The following is a 20,700-nucleotide window of genomic DNA, read 5'->3' as shown; positions in this document are numbered from 1 at the left end:
GTAATGGTTTGAAGTTGAAACAACCCCATTTTAAACAACTAAACTTATTTAGAGTATTAACCTAGGGAACTCCATGCTCAAAGTCCATCACTTTTTCACTCTCTTCGCATAGAAAATTAGCATTAAATCAGTGTGTGTTGTGTGTGGATCAAATTTTAGCCAACCAAATGCCAAAATTTGTTCCCTTACCAATTGGTGGGCGGTACCAATGGGGAGCTGCACAAAACCAACAGAAGTTTGCGCCCGATTTGGACCGTTTTGGTTTACATAGACTCGGGCCTATGAGGCCCGCTTCTCTCGAGTTTCGGTCGCAGGGGCAACCAGTGTGAGGGCGGGGCATCCGAGGGACCTCCGCCTACCTGCATTGAGACTGCTCTCCCGCTGCACGCTAATTCTACGGAGTGACGTGGGAAAGCGTTCTTCCTCCACGCAGTGGCAGGCGCAAAACCCACTGGCGCTAATCCATGACGCTTATTGGGTGCGCCGGCTTGCTGCCTGGTTTTGGCTTCTGGGGGAAGGTTATTGCGCCGCCGATTGGGTTATGAGGGCCGTTAGGGTGTCAGTTGACATGTCAAAACTGTGTTTAGAACAGTGAGGCCATAGTATTGGCTGAGCGGCTGTCCATGCAGAAGATGCTGTCTCTGCTGTCCCGTGTGCATTGAAAGGCCCAGCCCAGAAGCCTGTCACTGTGAGTACATTGCAAGGACATAGGAACAAAGCCAATCTGACTGGAAACATGGAATAACCTAGTGACAAACTGTATGCTAAGGGAAGCCAAATCATACGTTTACTACATACGTGCGGACTGGAGTTAGATTAGGACTGTGCTGTTGGCTCTATTGTGGTTGTTACTGGGGCTGCATTTGAACTCAAGTCTAACAACTAGTGTCTTTTCTGATCGATCCCTTTGGGCAGATTTATCCAAATGTCGAAGTGGAATTTTTGAAGTAAAAAACTTTTGAAAGCAAAAGTCATTTTCTGGAGGTACTGCGACGATTAATAGTCCAACCTCGAATCGGAATTGAAAAAAAAACGTGAAGGTTCGAAGATCGAAATGGTTTTTTGAAAAAAAAGTACTGTCTCTTTAAAAACTTTGACTCGACCATCGCCACCCTTAAAAAGCTGCCGAAAGTGCTGGTTTTAAGGCCGATGGGGGACCTCCTAAAACCTATATGGAGAGCAATTGGGGGAGTGTGGGAGAATCGAAGGCTCGAAGTTAAAAAAACTTTTGAATCCAAAATATGATCGTGCATTAATTCGTCCCACTTGGACCCCAAAAAACTTTAGGACTCCATTCGATGGTCTTTTTTTAATTCGGAAGGTTCGAAGTTGTTTTAATCCGGGAACTTCGGGACTTTTGAAAAATCTGCCCCTAGTGGTTCAACAGTTTTTTCCTTATTAATTTGAAGTGAAACGTCCATTTTCACCTTCTTTAACCAGGCTTGGGGAAGGGGGGTCCTGGAATAAGTACAGTTAAAGCCTCAAAACATAGCGTTGTTAGAAGTAACTCACCCCAAAATAGATCAGTGGCCCAGTGCTTTGCCCCCAGGGCCCTTCAGCTCAGGGGCGGAAAAAACCATAAGAAAACAAAACAAGGTTTGCTTGGCAAGGCCACTCCAAGTACACCCACAAATAGATCAGACGAAAGGATAAATTAAAGTTGGGAAACCTTTATGTACAAAATAGGCTTTTTGCCTGACGCGTTGCATGTCAACTGGGACACTAGTTATAGGCTAAAAGCTATGGCCTAATGACCAAGTGCCCAGTGACACGAAATGTGTTCAGCAAGAAGATGGTTTTGTACAAAAAGGTTTCAATTTTTTATTTATCTTTCGGTCTGATCTATTCGTGGTGCACCGGAGTGGCCTTGCACCAAACATTTGTTTTTGTTTGCTTAAGGGGGTCCTGACTCTGTAAAACTGTCTTAAATTGAATACATTTAATCTTGTCCCTGCTTGAAGCAGAACCCTGGGATTCTACAGGCAGCTGTTAGAATTGATACAATAGTTGTATACTCCAGAATGGCTGTGAGGAAATGGATTTCAACTCAACTTCACAATTAATTTGGAAAAAAAAAGTAAATAATAAATAATGGAAAAAGTATGAAGGAAATTTCAAAAAGTGTTTGGAGGTGAACGGTTCCCTTTAATATAGTCTATTAGTTAGAAAAAACAAGAGTGTATTTGGATTGGTTTTCTCTGAGCCATGATTTTTTGGCATTTTTTAGACCATTCAACCTTCCACAGGCAAAGATCCTTCAAAAACAGGAATCCCTTCTTTAGTTGACATTAATCTTGGACACAACAGGCTCTTGAACCAAGTCCTAATTTCCAAACCGGACTTTCAGCCTGGGGCTTTTAGAATAAGATCAATAATTTGACCAAAAGGCAAACAAACATGCACCTGCATTTTACCTGGCCATCGCATTTTTACTGGCTGGAGCCCTCTTCACTGGGGGGAGCCAGAGAAATTTAGAGCAGGCACTTAAGCCCAAATCTTACTTTTCTACAGATAACAGGTATTGGGGTCCATATCCAAGGAACCCATTATCCCAGAAAGCCTCAGAATTACGGAAAGGCTGGGTCTCTCCACTAGAACTCCATTATTTAAATTTAATCCATATTTTTAAAAAAAATTCCATTTTTTTCTCTCTATAAAAAAACAGTAGCTTTTACTTACTGAAATCCAAAGTGTTTAATTTCTGTTTTTCTCCTCTGAACTTGGGGTCTCTGTGTATTGAAAACAGGCTTTAGGCCAATGATATATCAAAATAATAAGTATTTCCTAGCCCAAAAAAAAAGATGGTTGTAGAAGAATGGGGCAATGTAAGAAAAGGAAGAAATGAGGAGACAGCAAGATATGATGTTTGAATGAAAAACTTCCAAGGAAAGACGCAGCATAGAGAGACGCGAAGAGGACTGTCTGGGGCAGTGAGCAAGATGAAGAACCAGGACCCATACCTTTTTGTGGCTTATTTATTAGAGAAAAAGCTTAATTGAGGTTTACCACAGTGCAAAGGCCCCACAGAATGGCAAAACGGCTTCGGTTAGACCCGGGTGCATACTTTTATAACGGGAAGTGATCTTTTGTGACTTATTTTGTAAAAGGGTTAAAGGCAGTTCACTATCATTTGTTGGCAGCAATGTAGCAGTGTAACCAATGCAATTTTCGGGGGATGTGGTCTGAATATCATTGTCACTTTCTTCATTGCAACTTAAATTTTTCAGTTGCCACAGTGTAGTGAAGGAAAACTAAAACACATCTAAAAGCCAAGAATGGGTGGAATTGTATGTGATTTGCATGGGGCACCCTATACCTTGCTTGCCTGTCTGGTTTTCCTTTCTCTAATTACTGAATTTTCCTAACATATGTGCAAATTGCTTGTAATATAGAATTGTATACTTTGTGTGCATTTTGTATTTTTTTTTTCTTATGATCTCTTTCTGTTTTTATTGTCCTGGCTATGCGATGGCTTTAGGGGGCTGCTAATGAGGTAAGGAAAGACCTGTGTTGTTTATAAAATCTATTACACACTGTTTCCAGGAAATCCAAGCTGCCCTCAGTAATTAGGCCAATGCCCAACATGGTATGTCCTGTGCAAGCAGAGACCAGGCCAAATCAGGTTGCTTCTGCACATTCCTGCAGTCACCATGCTCATGTGGAAGATGACAGCCATTAAAGTTCTCAGGTGGCAGACAGATTGAAGGCACCCGTGTGTGTGGTATTTCCCAAAACACCCATTGTGGCATTAGCCTTACCCAAGAATAGGGCTCTGATTTTCTTTGCAATTTTTCTGTGGTGTGTAGTTCTACCTTTGGTGCAAAAAATTATGAAACCAATTTGTGTCAAAAAATGTATACACAGTGGTCACATCCCAGAAAACCTCCAGTCCGAGGGTTATTCATCGTTTAGTAGCGTAAATCAAAAAATCAGGAGAGACTTAGGGGCAAATTCATCAAGGGTCGAATTTCGAGGGGTTAAATCCCTCGAAATTCGACTGGTGAATAGAAACGAATAGAATCGAATAGGCAATTCGGGCGAATTTACGCGCTGGCGAATAGTCGAATTGGCGAATATTCGCCAGGCGAATAGGCGCTCGATCGAATATTCGCTCGAAGGATTTTCATTCCATCGAATGCCTTTTTATTCTATCAAAAACGTGGAAAACCAGCCTATGGGACTTTCCCATAGGCTTTTAAAGCAATTCGGTAGGTTTTAGGTGGCGAAGTAGGCAGTCGAAGTATTTTTAAAAGAGACAGTACTTTAACTATCGAATGGGCAAATAGTCGCAGCGTTTTTGCGCTCGATCCAGTACTTCGACTATCGAATGGCGAATAGTCGCAGCGTTTTTGCGCTCAATCTATTCAAATCATTCTACTCAGGCGAGTTTTTTTACTTCGAATCCTTCACTCGAAGTTAGTGAATCAGCCCCCTACTGTTTATTAAAGAAGTGGCCCAAGTAATATTTAAAATTAATTAGCCTAATGCATGTCCTAATAAAGATTTTTTAATTTTAAATATTACTTGGGCTACTTCTTTACTAAACAGTAGGTCTCTCTCAATTTTTTTGTTTTTGATTTACTCTTCCTTCACATTCTCTGACACAGGAAAGGGCTAGGACCTGAACACACTGGTCAGATGGTTTTCACACTACACTATTCTTTTGTTGCAGACCTATGCTGAACAAGAAAGTAGAACATTTTGTGTTTTATGCGTCGTGTAGCGATGGGACCGCAAAAAAGATGTAAAAATTGAAGTTTGTTTTTCATTTTGGTCCAAGGCCCGTATTTATAGTTGGCACCTCAGTATGCTGAAACCTGACACATGTTAAATGCTTGACAAATGTGCATGTGATTTAAAACATGCTGCAGTCTACACAAGTTTCTGTGCAGTATGACGTGTATTTTAGATGATTATTGGGATTTTTTAAAAAACATTTTCTTAACTCCGGATTTTATGCTACTCAAGCGAATTGTGGGTGGTTGTAGTTTATGCTCGTTCATTTCTCCTTTCTCAGCAATCTCTCTCAATCTCTCTTCTCTCTAAGCATCCTGAGATTTGTGTTTTTTAGACAAGTTAGTCCTCTCCAATAGATTAATAAACAAGACCACAGTCCCAGGTATTGCTGACATCTCCATCTTTGTGCTGTCCCATAGATAGCAAAAAGACAAGATCATTTCTGTAGGACAACTCCACCATCTATATATTTCATTTTCTTAACATTTAAATGAAATGAGCTTGTTGATAATTTATGTTGTGAATTTATCTTGTAATTTTATTAACACAAGTAACTTTAGAATTAAATGTTGGATTTCAATGCAGCATTAATTGATTGGAGTATAGGCACTTTAGATACCTCAATTTAATAAAGGAGGGTACCGTAATTAATTGTACTAATTCATTGTGGATCAATGATTATTATAAGCACTAGCTTTACAATTAAGGATTGAAGTCTAAGGGACTGTTTATTTATTTGAGCACTTGCACCTTAAATACCTGAATTTATTGAAGGAGGTTTAATTTATCACACTAATTTATGGTTAATTAATTGTTAGTGTTGTTAGTTATTGTTGGGGCATTGGGGGATCACCAAGGAAATTGAAATTTAACCCTAACTAGGGAATGTTAATTTAATATATTGGTTAATAAGGGGTTCTTTCCCTCTATAACTTATAAATCTAATTGGCACTGACACACACAGACCCTGGTTTTAATCAAGAGATTTGGAAGTGGTTATTGCAGGCGGATCTAAATCGCACCCAAGTGTAAATCATTAGCCAATTTGTGTGAGATGGCAATTGTAGCCATCTTTCAAATTAAGTTGATCATACAATTTTTGTTATGTATGGTATCCCGACCAATAGTTATATACAGTATTATAAATATCTAGCAGTTTATTGGTCAGGCAGGTTTGACAATTTTGTCTGCTTATGCATCATGTAGCCATTGCTGCAGGCTTGTGCAATTAACAAGGCCATTCTGTGTTTGGCTCATCATTTGGAGCATGCCCATTAGACCTGTGGGTGATTGTACAGAACTGTGTCTGGTTAGACTGCAGAACTCAGGAGCAGAAACAAACAAGAAATAGTTGGATTCTCCTATGTTGGGGTGGCTTGTAGTTGAGCTTATGATTAACTTGAACCCAGCCATAAAAAGCTGTATAATAAATGTCATTTTCAAAATTAAATCCAAATTCTTTTTTTTAGTTAATGTGTTCATAGCTGTTGTAAACTCATTTAAAAATCTCTGCTGTCAATCAAATATTGCCTGCCCCTCTGATAATGCCGTAGGCATAGAGAGGCGGGCAGACAATTACTTTGATTTTCCATTCAGCACTTTCTAGATGTCTCTGCTTTCCCCACATTCCCCCAGTTCTCATAACCACTGTTTAATTTTGTAGCCAGTGCATTGGACATCAGGTCCCCCATTCTGGTGCACAAACAAGATTCTGAGATGATGCAAGGCTTGTCTTAATAACAGTGTTCACAAAATGGCTCCTGCCTGCTTGTTATAATTATGAATTCCCAGACTGAAGGAAACAAGATTCAAATAATTTATACAGTGTAATTAAAGTTAATTTTGCTTGACTTACATGATAATATGATTTGGAATCATTTTTTTGGGGCGTCTGTTCCCCTTTTAAGTGTTTTTATCAGATTTTTTACCCTCTGTGACATTATACTGATGCCTAGAAATTTGCAACATAATCTGCTTTTCACAGATGCTCACAAGGGCTTCTGTCAGATCATCAGATCATAGATTGGATGTCCAGATAATTAATTCCATCTGCTGACGCACTTATTGTGTGTGGGATTTCAAAGAATATCAGAGCTATGTCCAGAGCCATCATTCCTTAACAGGGAGACCAAAGTAATAGTTTTGTACAATATAACTGCCCACAATTGTTGGTAATGAACCCCGTGTTTGGTCTTTTTGTCTCTGGCTTTAGCCAAATATTTGAGCTTTTCAGGTAAAGGGAAGTGGGTCTGATTGTGAGGTTTGCAAATCTGCAGTTTTTTAATCTGTGTAAATCAGGGGTGTCCAACCTTTTGGCTTCCCTGGGCCACATTGGAAAAATAAAAATTGTCTGGGGCCGCACATAAAATACACACTTTTGATTTGTAAAATTAAAGAAAATACACAGAAAAGAACTATAATACCAGTTGGATAACAAGATGGAGCTATACACTGGAATATGGGACACCTGGATATTAAATAGACTTATTATTATGTTATTATTACTAACTGGGCAATGGGCAGAGTCCCCCACCTCCATACTACATAGGTCAACACATTGTTACAACCTGGCATAGTAAGCCTGTTCCTAACAAGACGACAGACTGAGGTGGTTAATGTGTCTGGACTTAGAGAGCACAAAGTGTTATTTCACTCTCATTTTCTCAGTATTTCCATACATTTATTTCTTCATTTTTTTCTCTTTTTTTACCCTTCTCTTCCTTTTCTCTCTCCTTCTACATACAATGTGAAGCAAATGTATGTAATGCATGTTTTTGCAATGCACAAAAAAGGAGTGTTAAGAGCACAAGTCAGACATGTGCACAACCAGAGTGCAACAGGAACAAGATGAATTGCCAATGTCGGGTACCAAGTAGTGGCAGGAGGCAGGTCTATTAGGTCTGGGAGGCCATATCCTTTGCTAAATGACCCGACCATTTCATGCTGGGCTGCATTCATATCCATACTGGGCCTCATGCAGCCCTCGGGGCCGCAGGTTGGACACCCCTGGTGTAAATGCAGATCAGAAAGCAAAGTGACAAAAACAAAAAGCTAAAAAGATTTCAAACCTGTTGTAATTTGTCTTGTCTTGTTCTATTATAGCCAATCAGATCACATTGTAGTTAGTCACAAAGTTTATAACAGCAAGAAGCAGATTTGTATTTTGAATCTTTTTCCCTACTGCCATTGGACCCATATCTCCAAAAGCATAATGTGCAGCTACAGTAATTATAATGTTTTATGGGCATATGAATGAAGGACATCTCTCCTCAGCCAGCATTTTTATCTCCAACAGTACATTTTAATTACAAACTTTCTTCAAATTACAAAAAGTAGGAACATTTCATATAGGAGCATTACTAAGGAAATAAAAATAAATCTGATCATACAAAAGCAAATTTATTGCTGGTTTGACAATCATAACTCAGCCCCCTTTCTTTTAGTGGTTCTAACTTTAGATATTTTGAAAAACCCTGCATTGCACCGATGAGCCCCAATAAGGACGAAACTGGTCTGCATTTAGATATCTGATCAGCATGCTGCCCTGGCTGTGCTTTAAAGGGGTTGTTCACCCTTGAGTTAACATTTAGTATGATGTAGAGAGTGATGTTCTGAGACAATTTGCAGTTTGTTTTCATTTTTTATTATTTGTGGTTTTTGAGTTATTTAGCTTTTCATACAGCAGCTCTCCAGTTTACAATTTCAGCAATCCAGTTGCTAGGGTCCAAATCACCCTAGCAACAATGCATTGATTTGAATAAGAGACTGGAAAATAAATAAGCGACAGCCTAAATAGAAAGATCAGTAATAAAAAGTAGCCGTAACAATAAATGTGTAGCCTTACAGGGCATATGTTTTTAGATAGGGTCAGTGACTCACTTTTGAAAGCTGGAATGGGTCAAAACAAATATAATTAAAAAACTACATATATAAAAAAAAACAATAAAGGCCAATTGAAAAGTTGCTAAGAATTAGACATTCTATAACATACTTAAAGTTAAAACAACGGTGAACCAACCCTTTAACTATAGTCTAACACAAGGAATAAAACACTAAGACACAATAATAATACAGGACTGTTAACTGGAAGTTATATGTACCATGTTCATGTTTTTCTACAGATATATGGAAATCATTGTTGGAATGAATATTGTAAACCCTGAAAAAATTTATTGAAACAGACAAAATCAGACTTTAATAAATAACCCCTATGTTCTGCATTTTGCACAATTCACAGAACGTCGAAATTTAAAAAGTCTAATTTTTACAACTCTGATGAATTGAATCGACCCGAAAACTTGTGATGTGAGGGTTTTTTTTCTCTGAAATAAACGTGAATGTCAGAAAGGCTGCAAACCACTCCAAATGGATCCCTGGACGTCTCCCGTTGATCTAAACAGAACATTGGTGGGTTTTAGGTGCCGAATAATCAAATTTGAGTTTGTAAAGGGCCAGAGTATGATAAATTTTGAAAATCGAATTTGAATTTTTTTTAAAAAACTCGAATCAAATTTGAATAACTCCCTAGTCGAACTTGACAGTTTTGACCATAAAAAAAACTTGAAAATTTGAATATCGAATTCTCAATTTGACCCTTGAAAAATCTGCCCCTAAGATTGCTAAATTTGTAAGACTACAGGTGAATAATGACAAGAAACCCTGCTTTTTATTAGCATTCATTGTTTATTTAGGTAAATGGTTTACAAAAAACAGTAAATAAGGAATAAATCTTGAAAGAAAATAGTCACGCCATTCCTTCGATGTCGATGGCTACAGAGGCAGTCAATGAGCAAAAAGCTACAGCATAGTTCATAAGTTCAGTTCATAAGTGTCATATTGAGAGAATGTTTCTTGTCTTTTCTGGGGTTTTTGTGTTCCCAGTATTTCCATCACAAGCTTTGCACAGTGATTTCCAAAAGTGATGTCCAGTGATTTGGACAGTGATTTCCAAAGCTTGTCGGTGATTTTCTCCTGTAGATGGGTACGGAGGCAGGCAAGGAGCAAAAAGCAACAGCACAGTTCATAAGTTCAGTTCATAAGTGCCATATTGACAGAATTGTCAGCTCACTCGCTGCTGCCAGACTGGTTAAAGGGAAAGTTTCTCCTTTCTAGTCTTTTCTGGGGTTTTTTTTTTTTGTGTTCCCAGTATTTCAATTCCATCACAAGCTTTGCACAGCGATTTCCAAAAGTGATGTCCAGTGATTTGGACAGTGATTTCCAAAGCTTGTCAGTGATTTTCTCCTTAAGTGCTTTAATCTGACACAACATGCAGAGCTTGTACATGTGTGGATGCCGTACCATTCCTCCGCTGTTGTCTTACTTTTTTTTTAGTATTTTGGGGAACTCTGTAATTTTTCCTTTTTCTAAACACTTGAAGAGATGTTCCCTCATTTTTCCTTCATCATATTTACAGCAGACATTGCCATTGCTCAGTATCTCATAAGCATTTGCAGTTGAATATATCACACAGTTCTTAGAAGCGGCATCTTGTCTATCGGCATGAGCAAATTTGATTGTTTTAAAAGGGTCAGGAACCACTTTTCTGTAGAGTTTCCTTATCTCATTCCGGGTTTGTTCTGAAGGGATTCCCAGAGAGCTGTCTACAATCTCTACACGACCCTTTCTGTAACAGGATATAAAGCAGTGAGCGTGCTTTAGATCCACATGAAATTGTACTGATGGTCCAGACACAGGAATGAAATGATCCTTCACTACAGACTGCAAGCCTTCAGCATTAAACTGCTTCTTTAGAAGTGTTTGTACAGCATCAACAAATACTCTGGACATCCCTCTTCCGGTTAGCAACCTTTCTCTCTGCCTTAATGAAAGACCCAATTCAGGGATCCAAAACTCTTCATGCACCTTGTTTTTGTCCTCTGCATGGGACTTCAAAGGAGCACCTTGGTTATTCTCTTGTCGACTGCTTTCTGTTTTTTGCTTCACTTCATCATGGACAAGTTTTCGGGTTTTGTTAGCAATTTCACTTTCAAATGAGATTTTCCTCTTCCTCTTGGGGGATTGTTGGTTGTTGGACAATTTAACAATATTATTAACAGTGATAAAGTTCATGTAATTCTTCTATAGATTGATATAAAACTTCAAAAATAGTCAATAGATCAAAAAATTCTGTAGACTCTGAATCTCGCAGGACTAGAAGGAAAGAAGTGAAAAATATAATCTGTAAGTTAAAATATAAAAAGTGAAAACTATAAACCATAAGTTAAAATACTACATTATTTCTGTTGTAAAAAGAATTGTAAAAGTACATCGGAGAGAATTAAACCAATTGAACACATAACAAGATAACTGGTCTGAAGAGATTGCGCTACTTATAACAGTTTACAGAAAAAAATGCCATTTTATAACACATTTAAATGCATAAATGTGAAGCATGTCTGTACTCACCTTCAGTCGGTCTAAGAATGAAGAGCAGTTGGCTGCAAAAGGTTTCATACACATTACAGTTATTGTGATGTCATCATGTTATGTCACAAAGGGACATGCACAACCGCTTGAAGCCTGTTATTGGCAGTTATAGAAATGTTTACTTTGGTCTTGTTATAGATAAAATGTTCATGGTTTTGAACTTGATGTGTATATATGTTTGATATGTATTAAAGCATAACTATAATTTGTGCACATTGAGAAGTTAAAAATGTCTGTGTATCACACAGAAGCATTAATTCTTCTTTGTTCACGAAAAGTGCTGCTATTCTTCCAAATTTGTGGGAGCAATTGATCTATAAATTGTAAAACAAAAAAAAAAACCCACTCGATCCAAGAAATATTACCACTTTAATAATGGATATTTAAAATTGCACATACAGAGCATTTGTTTTTAAATGGGGTCAGTGACCCAAATTTGAAAGCTGGAAAGATTCAGAAGAAGACGGCAAATAATTAATAAACTAATAAACTATACATTTTATTGGGTACCTATTTTCTTCGGAGAACCATAAATGACTCTGAAATGAATCCACTGACCCAGATGATTTTAAAGAATCTAAATACCAGACTTTTGTTGTGCTGTAAATCATCATCCAGTGGATTAGACTAAAGGGCAGATTTATTTTGTGTTGTTGAAAAATGGCCGAATAATTCACTTCACATTTCACAAACGGTATAAAATTGTGTATTTTTTACGTGCTTTTTCTCAGATCAACTTCCGCTGGAACTTGCTTACAGAGGTCTGAATAACAGTGGCAAATCTGGTGTTCGCATGGCATAAATAAAACACATCTTGTTAAATTCACTGTTTTTGTTACATAGCTTATAACACTGTTTTTTCATTGAATTCCGTTTACACAGCATAATAAATAGGCCCTTAAAGTTATAGAGCACTAGGTTAAAGGTAATATTTTATGACAGCCTCCTACAGTATTATGTAGTTATGTATTTGCCGGTCCTCAACAAAACTTATATAGAGCACAGAGCTGGCAAAAACTGTCTTTATTTTAGTTTTTTGTGTGTCGTAAATTGGGAAAAATGGTTAAATTGCCTGTTATAGGCCCTTATTTTAGAAAGAGGGAATGCATTGGTATCCCTGGCTGATTGTAAGATGTAACCTGAACAAAAGAACTACTCTGTTAAAGGGCCACCGCAATCTCGCGCAAATATGAAGAGCTCACTTTCACGCACACAGTTGCAGGTACAGAAAATAATCACTGTCTCTTTCTTTGAAGGCTGTTCGTGTAATGGTGGCGTCCCGTAACTATGCAGATTTTGCATCAGAAGCTACGTTTGACATTAAGGTAGGAACTGAACTGTTGATTTGCTTTTTTTGCATATCGTTTACAGAAAAAATCATGGACGTTTTTCTCGTAGCAGATAATGGTCTTTAGGGAAACAATTGAGTAACAGAAGGTCACTTGTGATCCCTAGAACTGCAGTACTAAGTGCCTAGTGCAACTGGTATTACTGAACTTAAAGGACAAGGAAAGCCCAACAAACATGTTGTCTCATAGGAAAAGCCTTAATAAAATAAGTTATGCAGCACTGCTGAATTGCCTAAGATTGCATCCGTTTTCATGTTGCAGAAGCTTGTTTCCAAAATTAGAGCGAACTAGTTGAAGTGCAATTTCCCATAAAGCAGTGCTCTGTAGCAAGACCGCGATTCCGTGTATACAACGTTCGCAGCGGATCTGGAGCATGCGCAGAACTCAGCTTTCAAATGTACGCGTCAAACCCCCGAATGCCCGCCTTCAAGAGTAATTCAAATCGCATATAGTGTCTGGTGCTATAGCAACGCGAACTGCCTTAATAAGGAAGTATAGAGAATGAGAAAGAAACATGGCCGCTGCAATCACTACTGCAACAAACAACTTTATAAAGTGAAAATCAAGTGAAGGGAGCACAATTTAGACCAAAGAAATTAGTGACTCACTTCATCAAAAGGCACCACATGGGTAAATAGTCAAACCAAGACTTGCTTTGTCCTTTAACACCAAAATTTATGTTCATTTAGTGTTTTAAATGAATGATATTATGAGGTTTCGTTGCCCTGCCCTGGTAAACTGGTGTGATTGCTTCAGAAACACAACTGTAGTTTATATAACAGCTGCTCAGTAACCATGGGGGCAGCCATTCAAGCACAGGATACACAGTAGATAACAGATAAGATCTGAAGAATTCCATTGTATACTACAGAGCTTTATCTGTAATCTGCTGGGTATCCTGTGACTTTTCTCCCTTTCCAGCTTCCATGGCTAAACAGCAGCTTGTTTATATAAACCAGGGATCCCCAACCTTTTTTTACCTTTTGCCACATTCAAATGTAAAAAATGCAATAAGCATGTAAAAAGTTCCCAGGGGTGCCGATTTTGAGCTGTGATTGACTATTGCTAGCCCCTATGTGTACTAACAGCCTGCAGGAGATTCTGTTTAACAGTACACTTGGTTTTTATGCTGGAATTTAAAAATAAGCACCTGCTTTGAGGCCACTGGGAGCAACATCCAAGGGGTTGGTGAGAAACGTTGCTCTTACTGAAGCAAACACACCAGTTCTACCAGTGCAGCACAACATATAATACACTACACTACATTTTCATTGCTTTAAAACACTTTCATTTTTTTTGTGTTGCTGTTCCTTTAAATAAATTAACCAAAACACACATTTCTGGTTTTCTGAATTTTTAAATTGCACAAGTATTCACAGCTAGTAATGTAAATCCATCCATTAACTGACTAAACGTTACCATTGCTTTATTTGCACTACTCCTGCCTGCTTTTCACATGATATTTTACACAGCCCATCGCTCAGCACAACTATCATCAATGCAGTGCATATCTTTTTAACCATTGTATTTAGAAAACATAATTTAATTACATTTTATGCACTAGGTCCCCTTTAAACTGCTACTAAGTTGCTGTCGGATAATGCCCTTGGCAAGCAGGTAACAAATTTACAGCCTCAAAGCAAACTTGCTAAGATAATTTTACACACAATCCTCTACAAAAAGGGAGATTTTGTAAGCCCAGACAAGGTATTGGATAATTACAAAAATGTATTGTATTTTCATCTCTTGATATGTGTGTGTATCAGTCTGTCTGTCTATTTATTAAAGAATACTTTTTGAAACCTGGTTAGAAATGTGACATTCATCGTTTGGAAGAGGAACCTCCCACTGAGGCTGTTCTAACTCGAGAAGAGGGGCTCCAGTATAACAGGACTATGCAGACAATCCGACGCATGGAGCTGAAATCAGATCAACTGTACAAACAAAAGATCATCAGAGGATTCTGCCACCTCTATGATGGGCAGGTAAGATCATGCAGTTACTGTAAATACATTGTGTTAGCAGAGAGCACGTAGTCTGTGCTTTACACTAATGAAACGCAGGTATGGTATCTATAATCTAGAAATGCATTACCAAGAAAGCTATGAAACTATGTGTCATATTTAAAGGAACAAAAACACCAAAGAATTAGTCTAATGAAAAAATCATGTACTGTTGCCCTGCACTGGTACAACTAGTGTATTTGCTTCAGAAACACTACTATAGTTTATATCAACAAGCTCCTGTGTAGCCATGGGGGCAGCCATTAAAGCTGAAAAAGGAGAAAAGGCACAGGTTACACAGCAGATAACAGGTTCTGAAGAATCCCTACAGAACGTATCTGTTATCTACTGTGTATCCTGTGCTTGAATGGCTGTCCCCATGGCTACATAGCAGCTTGTTTATATAAACTGTAGTTGTTTTTCTGAAGTAAATACACCAGTTTTACCATTGCAGGGCAAAAGTACATTTGATCACTGTTCCATTAAAGTACTTTAAATTTTTTCATGTTACTGTTCCTTTACCAAATACAACTTCTAATTACTTCTAATAATTTTTTTGATATGTTTTTTTGTCTTTTGTAATTATAATTCAGTACCTTGTGCTTGATGTTACAGGGGATTGTCACAACAAAAGGCATAATTAATAGAGATGCACCCTATCCACTATATTGGGATTTGGCCTTACCCTATGTGAAAGATTTGGGTGAATAATGAACCAAACCCTAATTTACATATGCAAATTAGGAATAGGAAGGGTTCAAGAGAAGGGCGCAGTCAGACTTTTTTTTACTTCCTTGTTTGTAGAATGAAATGTCAAATGATTTTCAGGGTTCAGCCAGACCCCTTGGATTTGGTTGAATCCTGAACCCAATCATTGCATTAGTGAATTCCTAATAGTTTATGGATAAACTATAAAGATATGATAATATCTGTGTTTTTAAAGAAAGCCCTTCATTGCAGAAATTTGAATAAATCCCTGGATTATATTATCTCTTCTATTGTTAAAATCACAATCAAATGTGCTACGTGGCAATGCCTGACAAAAATAGATTTTTTACTGCAGGTTAACATTTTTTTTTTTTTTTAAGGAAGCATGCTGTGTGGGTCTGGAGTCTGGTATCAATCCCACGGATCACTTAATTACTGCCTATAGAGCACATGGCTATACCTACACACGAGGAGTGTCTGTGAAGGAAATTTTAGCTGAGCTGACTGGTATGCTCCAGTTTTGTATTATTATTATTTTTTAGATAATTCTGTTTTCTTAGCAAAATAATAAGGGTTTGGCATCCTCCATAGAGACTTTCACTACAGAAACTCTTTAGGTTTAGCTCTTGTTTGATTAAAGCTGTGACTTTAAAGGAGAACTAAAGCTTAACTAAAGAAGTAGCTAGAAATGTCGTACATTTTGTTTTGGTCTTCTGTACCAGCCCAAGACAACCACAGCCCTTTAGCTTTAAAGATCTGTGTCTCTAAAGATGCCCCATTAGCTCCTCATCTTCTTTTCTGCTGATTCACTGCACATGCTCTGTGCTGCTGTCACTTACTGAGCTTAGGGACCCACTCACAATATACAGTACACATAGAATAGAAATGTCACAATATAAGGCTGATTAGTAATTAATACAGATAATTATTACATGGCAGCACAGAAACCAGTGCAACTAGCATCAGAATTTAATAATCAGCCCTATAGCATCATCTTAGATTACAGACCAACCTCATTTTCTGCTGGATAATTTGTGACGACCCCTAAGCTTAGCTTCTCAACAGCTGCTCAGAGCCCACTGAGCATGTGAGTGTCGCAGACACTTTCCAAGATGGTGACCCCCTGTGACGAGTTTGAAGTCCTGGATCATTGCTGCTATTGACAAGCTGAAACTTTAGGCTGGTGCAATAAATTCAGTATATAAAATATGGCATTTCTAGTCCTATTAATTTTTAAGGGTTTAGTTCTCCTTTAATGTTTGCCGCTAACAATATATTATAAAGTTTATCAAGTTAAGCATCACCTTTTAAGTTTATTTTTTTTTCAGCTATATGTAGCCACTTCTTCTGAAGCTAATTTTGGTAGAGCAGATTTTTCTATTATTGGGGAATTCTGGGATAACCCTCTGGTGCACCCTGACATGATTCTGAGCGGGAGAGTTATTTGGTTTCTCATAACATATTGTGCCCGTGATCACGTTTCAGTTCTGTTAAAAACAGATGCTCATGGACATACAATAAAACAAGACTAAGTTCCTAAATAAAATCTTTGTTCTAAGGAATTGTGTAAAAATTAAAAACTGGGTAAATAGATAGGCGGTGCAAAATAAAAAATGTTTCTAATATAGTTAGGCAAAAATGTAATGTATAAAGGCTGGAGTGACTGGGTGTGTAACATAATAGCCAGAACACTACTTCCTGCTTTTCAACTCTCTTGGTTTCCACTGACTGGTTACCAGGCAGTAACCAATCAGTGACTTGAGGGGGGGGGCACATGGGTCATATCTGTTGCTTTTAAATCTGAGCTGAACTATACGTACATTAAGGTTAGATTTCTAGTGGAGGGTACTCCGGAATAGTTATATCTGAATTGTTTTTAAATAGTGTTGTTTTTATGTTTTCTGTCACATTATAGTACATTTTATCTCTGTTAGTGATGGGTCCTGGATGGTTCAGCCACAATTTACACATTTTGATAATATCACTTAATATGGCCCTACTGTCTAAATGGGTGAATAGTGTGAAGATGGGCTAATTGGTGGTGTATGGGTTTAATGTGGGACTACACTCGCTATGGGGATGTTTGTTTTATATCATCTATTTGATGCTGAGATGTCAATGGTTGAATTTAACTTGGTCCCTTGCTATTGGGCACAAGGAATCAGCAATTTGAATAGCTACTAGTTAGTAGGATAATCAATAATGTTATACTGTTAAATTGATAGAGGGTGCGTGCTACATGGTTTATTGATTGATTTTTTTCTACTGATGATAGATAAGAAATTGGCTGCTTCCTGAGCTAGACGTGGGTCAGACGGGTTTTATAGGTTTAATTGAGGAATTGAATATTAAAGATGTATATCTAACAGTGATATGATTATCTGTATTTCTTAGTATTTCTTTATGTTTAGTATTGATGTATTTTGAGTTATGCTATTGGATGCATTGTGATGATAAGGATGGCATGTCAGCCAATTAACTTTTCCCGCCATCATGGGTATTTAATGCATTTTTCATTGTCTGTTGTTACTTTGAGAAAGGCCTCGGAGAGGCCGAAACGTTAGTCTTTTGTTAATAAAACATTATTTAATTTTTAAGTCCTGAGAGTGCGGACCTTTTTTACTGAATATATATATATATATATATTTATTTATGTATATGAGCAGGAGCTGATGTTACCAGCTGTTTCCATTTTTACAAACCCATACGGGATATTCCGTAAATATTTTTCCATTCTTGATTCTTTTTTTTTTAATCTGTTAGCAGAAGGCATTTCCCTACGATTGTGCCTAATTGCTGCATTTAAATTGCTTTACATGGTTCAGTCACTATTCAGGATAAGGATACCTTGATAGGAAGAAAGGCTTTCCATGGACTCCCATCTGTCATTGTTGTTAAACTCTTTGGATTATGATCGGTGACCATATATAGAATAGCAGTTTATATTATTTCTTTTACCAACTATTTTTTCATATATATTGCTATTCTGTAACTGTAGTAAATTAGTTTGTATATTGCATTTTTTACTGAGATTTTTCCCTATTTCCTTGTATTTCAGGGACAGATATTTGAAACCTACAATATGGCTGCCTTATGGAAGCTGCCCTGTATCTTTATTTGTGAAAATAACAGATACGGCATGGGGACCTCTGTGGAGAGAGCAGCAGCAAGCACAGACTATTACAAACGAGGAGACTACATCCCAGGTCTTCGAGTAAGTACTGATTCTACTTATAATCCCTTTCTTCTTAACTGTAACCCACTGCAAAACTGGGATGCTAGTAGCTATAATACCAGAATCACTCGCTAAACTGATACTAAAGGAAGGGGAGCTGCAGGGGTCTAGTGACTTCTTGTTATGATACTGATCTGATCAGGAGAGCTGTCATGTGGTAAGCTAAGAAACTCAGGCAGCAGCAGCCTACAAGTTACTAGAGACAGCAAAAAGCTGCTTCTGGTAACTTCAAGGGCTGAAATTAAATCAGAATTTCGCCTCTTTTAGTGAAGAAGGCACAACTGAGCAAGTAGGTTGGAATCGGCTGGCCTGTCTCAGGGTGGCACTCTGCAAAGAGTCTTCCCTGGATCTGATGATGCCTGCAAATTGAGTTGGCAGCTTATTGTCCTTGTCCTGTGCTTGGGATCTAAACAACAGTGTCCCTAATACCTGGTTGGTACTTGCTGACAGACGAGGAATAATTGGGCTGTTCCAGTCTAAACACCACTGCCACTTGATTGGATCAGCCTGATTTATCCTACCAGATTAGTGTTCATAGTTTACTTAGGGCTGTTCATTCATCCACCGGCAGTGTAGTAAATACACTTGAGCCATTTAGGGTCTGGCCACCCGTGCAGATTCGGGGAGATTAGTCGCCAGGCGACAAATCTCCTCTTCTTCTCTGCGACTAATCTCCCTGATCTGCCTTCCGCCGACTAAAATGGAAATCACCTAGGAGCAGGCACTCTGAGCGCTTCGTTTTCCGAAGTTGCCCGAAGTTTCCTCGTGAGGCAATTATGGGCGACTTCGGAAAACAAAGCGATTCGAGTGCCTGCCCCCAGGTGATTTTCATTTTAGCCGGCGGAAGGTAGATCGGGGAGATTAGTCATCGCGAAGAAGAGGAGACTTGTCGCCTGGCGACTAATCTCTCTAAATCTGCCTGTGTGGCCAGACCCTTAAAGGGCGGTATACCCCATGTTTAACATGAATTCAGAGAGTAGTGTTTGTTCTGAACATTTTTTCCTATTGTTTTATTCATAAAAAAATTTTTTTGTGATTTCTTGAGCAGAGAAGTAGGGAAATTGAAGCTGCTCCAATTCAGGCCTGTAAAGTGAGCAGTTACAAACATTTAAAGCACCTAGAATCAGAAAAGCATATTGTCAATGGCAAGAAGAGCTGAGCTCCAATTCTCCAGTAGCTAGTGATCCACATTTTATTCTGGGCTACAAAGCGTATCAATAACTAATTCTCTTCATAGGTTGATGGTATGGATGTTCTGTGTGTTCGAGAAGCCACTAAGTTTGCAGCTGATCACTGCAGATCTGGAAAGGTGAGAGATTATATCCTGGAATATTTTAACCCAGACCTTCTTTTTTTCTGTGTAGTGGTGTTTGAAACCTAATACTTTATTTTTCAGGGTCCAATTTTAATGGAGCTTCAGATTTACCGTTATCATGGACACAGCATGAGCGATCCTGGTGTAAGGTAAGAAAAATATTATTGTAGCATCTTGAGAATGTCTAGTTTCCCTCGAGTTGTTAATGGAATTTTTCAGTCCGAGAGCATTGAGGCTAATGTAATAGTGAAAATCGGCACCAGCTAAAACACTGTTCCCATAGCAAGGGAAGTATGGATGCTGGAATTAACATTTCAAGGCAGAGAAAAAACTAGCCCATCTGTTCTGCCCCTTTAAAACTTATGTTTTGGGTTTTTTCATTTGTATTTTGGGTAAAGTAATGTAAGTAAAAACACTGTGACATTTCTGTTCTTTTAGTCCTAATGCAATCTCTCTAATCTATTTTCCTTTATCATTTTCTCTTCCTAATTCCAGTTATCGTATCAGAGAGGAAATTCAGGAAGTAAGAAGTAAAAGTGATCCGATCACCCTTCTCAAGGACAGAATGTTAAACAACAACCTGTCTAATGTGGAGGAATTATAGGTACTCCTTAATTGCTCTGTGTGATTGCTTCAGTCCCTTTTGAATACAGGCATGGTAACTATCATTTGTCATATAATAAACTTCACAAATGCTACAATACTCGGTACTCCATAATAAAGAGGTTGTTCACCTTTAAATTACGTTTTATTTAGATGTACAAAGTGATATTCTTAGATAATATACAATTAGTTTTTATTTTTTTTAGCATGTGGTTTTTGAGTTATTTAGCTTTTTATTCAGCAGCTCTCCCGTTTGTAGTTTCCAGAATCTGGTTGTTAGGGTCCAAATTACCCTAGCAACCGTGCATTGATTGGAATAGGAGA

The 20,700-nt window shown here is 38.0% G+C and overlaps 1 protein-coding gene across 1 annotated transcript; it reads left to right on the top strand.

Moving 5' to 3' along the window:
• The first annotated feature begins 3,536 nt into the window (after positions 1–3,536).
• Positions 3,537–20,377, top strand: LOC121400755 (pyruvate dehydrogenase E1 component subunit alpha, somatic form, mitochondrial-like). Its single transcript, XM_041584710.1, has 8 exons — positions 3,537–3,586; positions 12,420–12,488; positions 14,324–14,497; positions 15,604–15,745; positions 18,226–18,437; positions 19,696–19,767; positions 19,855–19,922; positions 20,269–20,377. Exons 1-8 carry the CDS (start codon positions 3,575–3,577, stop codon positions 20,375–20,377), a joined length of 858 nt encoding a protein of 285 aa, XP_041440644.1. The 5' UTR covers positions 3,537–3,574.
• The last annotated feature ends 323 nt before the right edge of the window (positions 20,378–20,700 follow it).

Source organism: Xenopus laevis, chromosome 2S, assembly GCF_017654675.1.
Source record: "Xenopus laevis strain J_2021 chromosome 2S, Xenopus_laevis_v10.1, whole genome shotgun sequence".
NCBI classification, from domain to species: Eukaryota; Metazoa; Chordata; class Amphibia; order Anura; family Pipidae; genus Xenopus; species Xenopus laevis.
Note: the sequence above shows the minus strand (reverse complement) of the source record. Positions and strands in the feature narration are given on the sequence as shown.

Bases quoted from the DNA above. Each gene is read 5' to 3' on its own strand.
- LOC121400755 (XM_041584710.1), top strand. The intron at 14,498-15,603 runs GTAAGATCATGC...TTTTTTTTTAAG, and splicing joins GCCACCTCTATGATGGGCAG to GAAGCATGCTGTGTGGGTCT. The intron at 15,746-18,225 runs GTATTATTATTA...AACTGTAGTAAA, and splicing joins GACTGGTATGCTCCAGTTTT to TTAGTTTGTATATTGCATTT.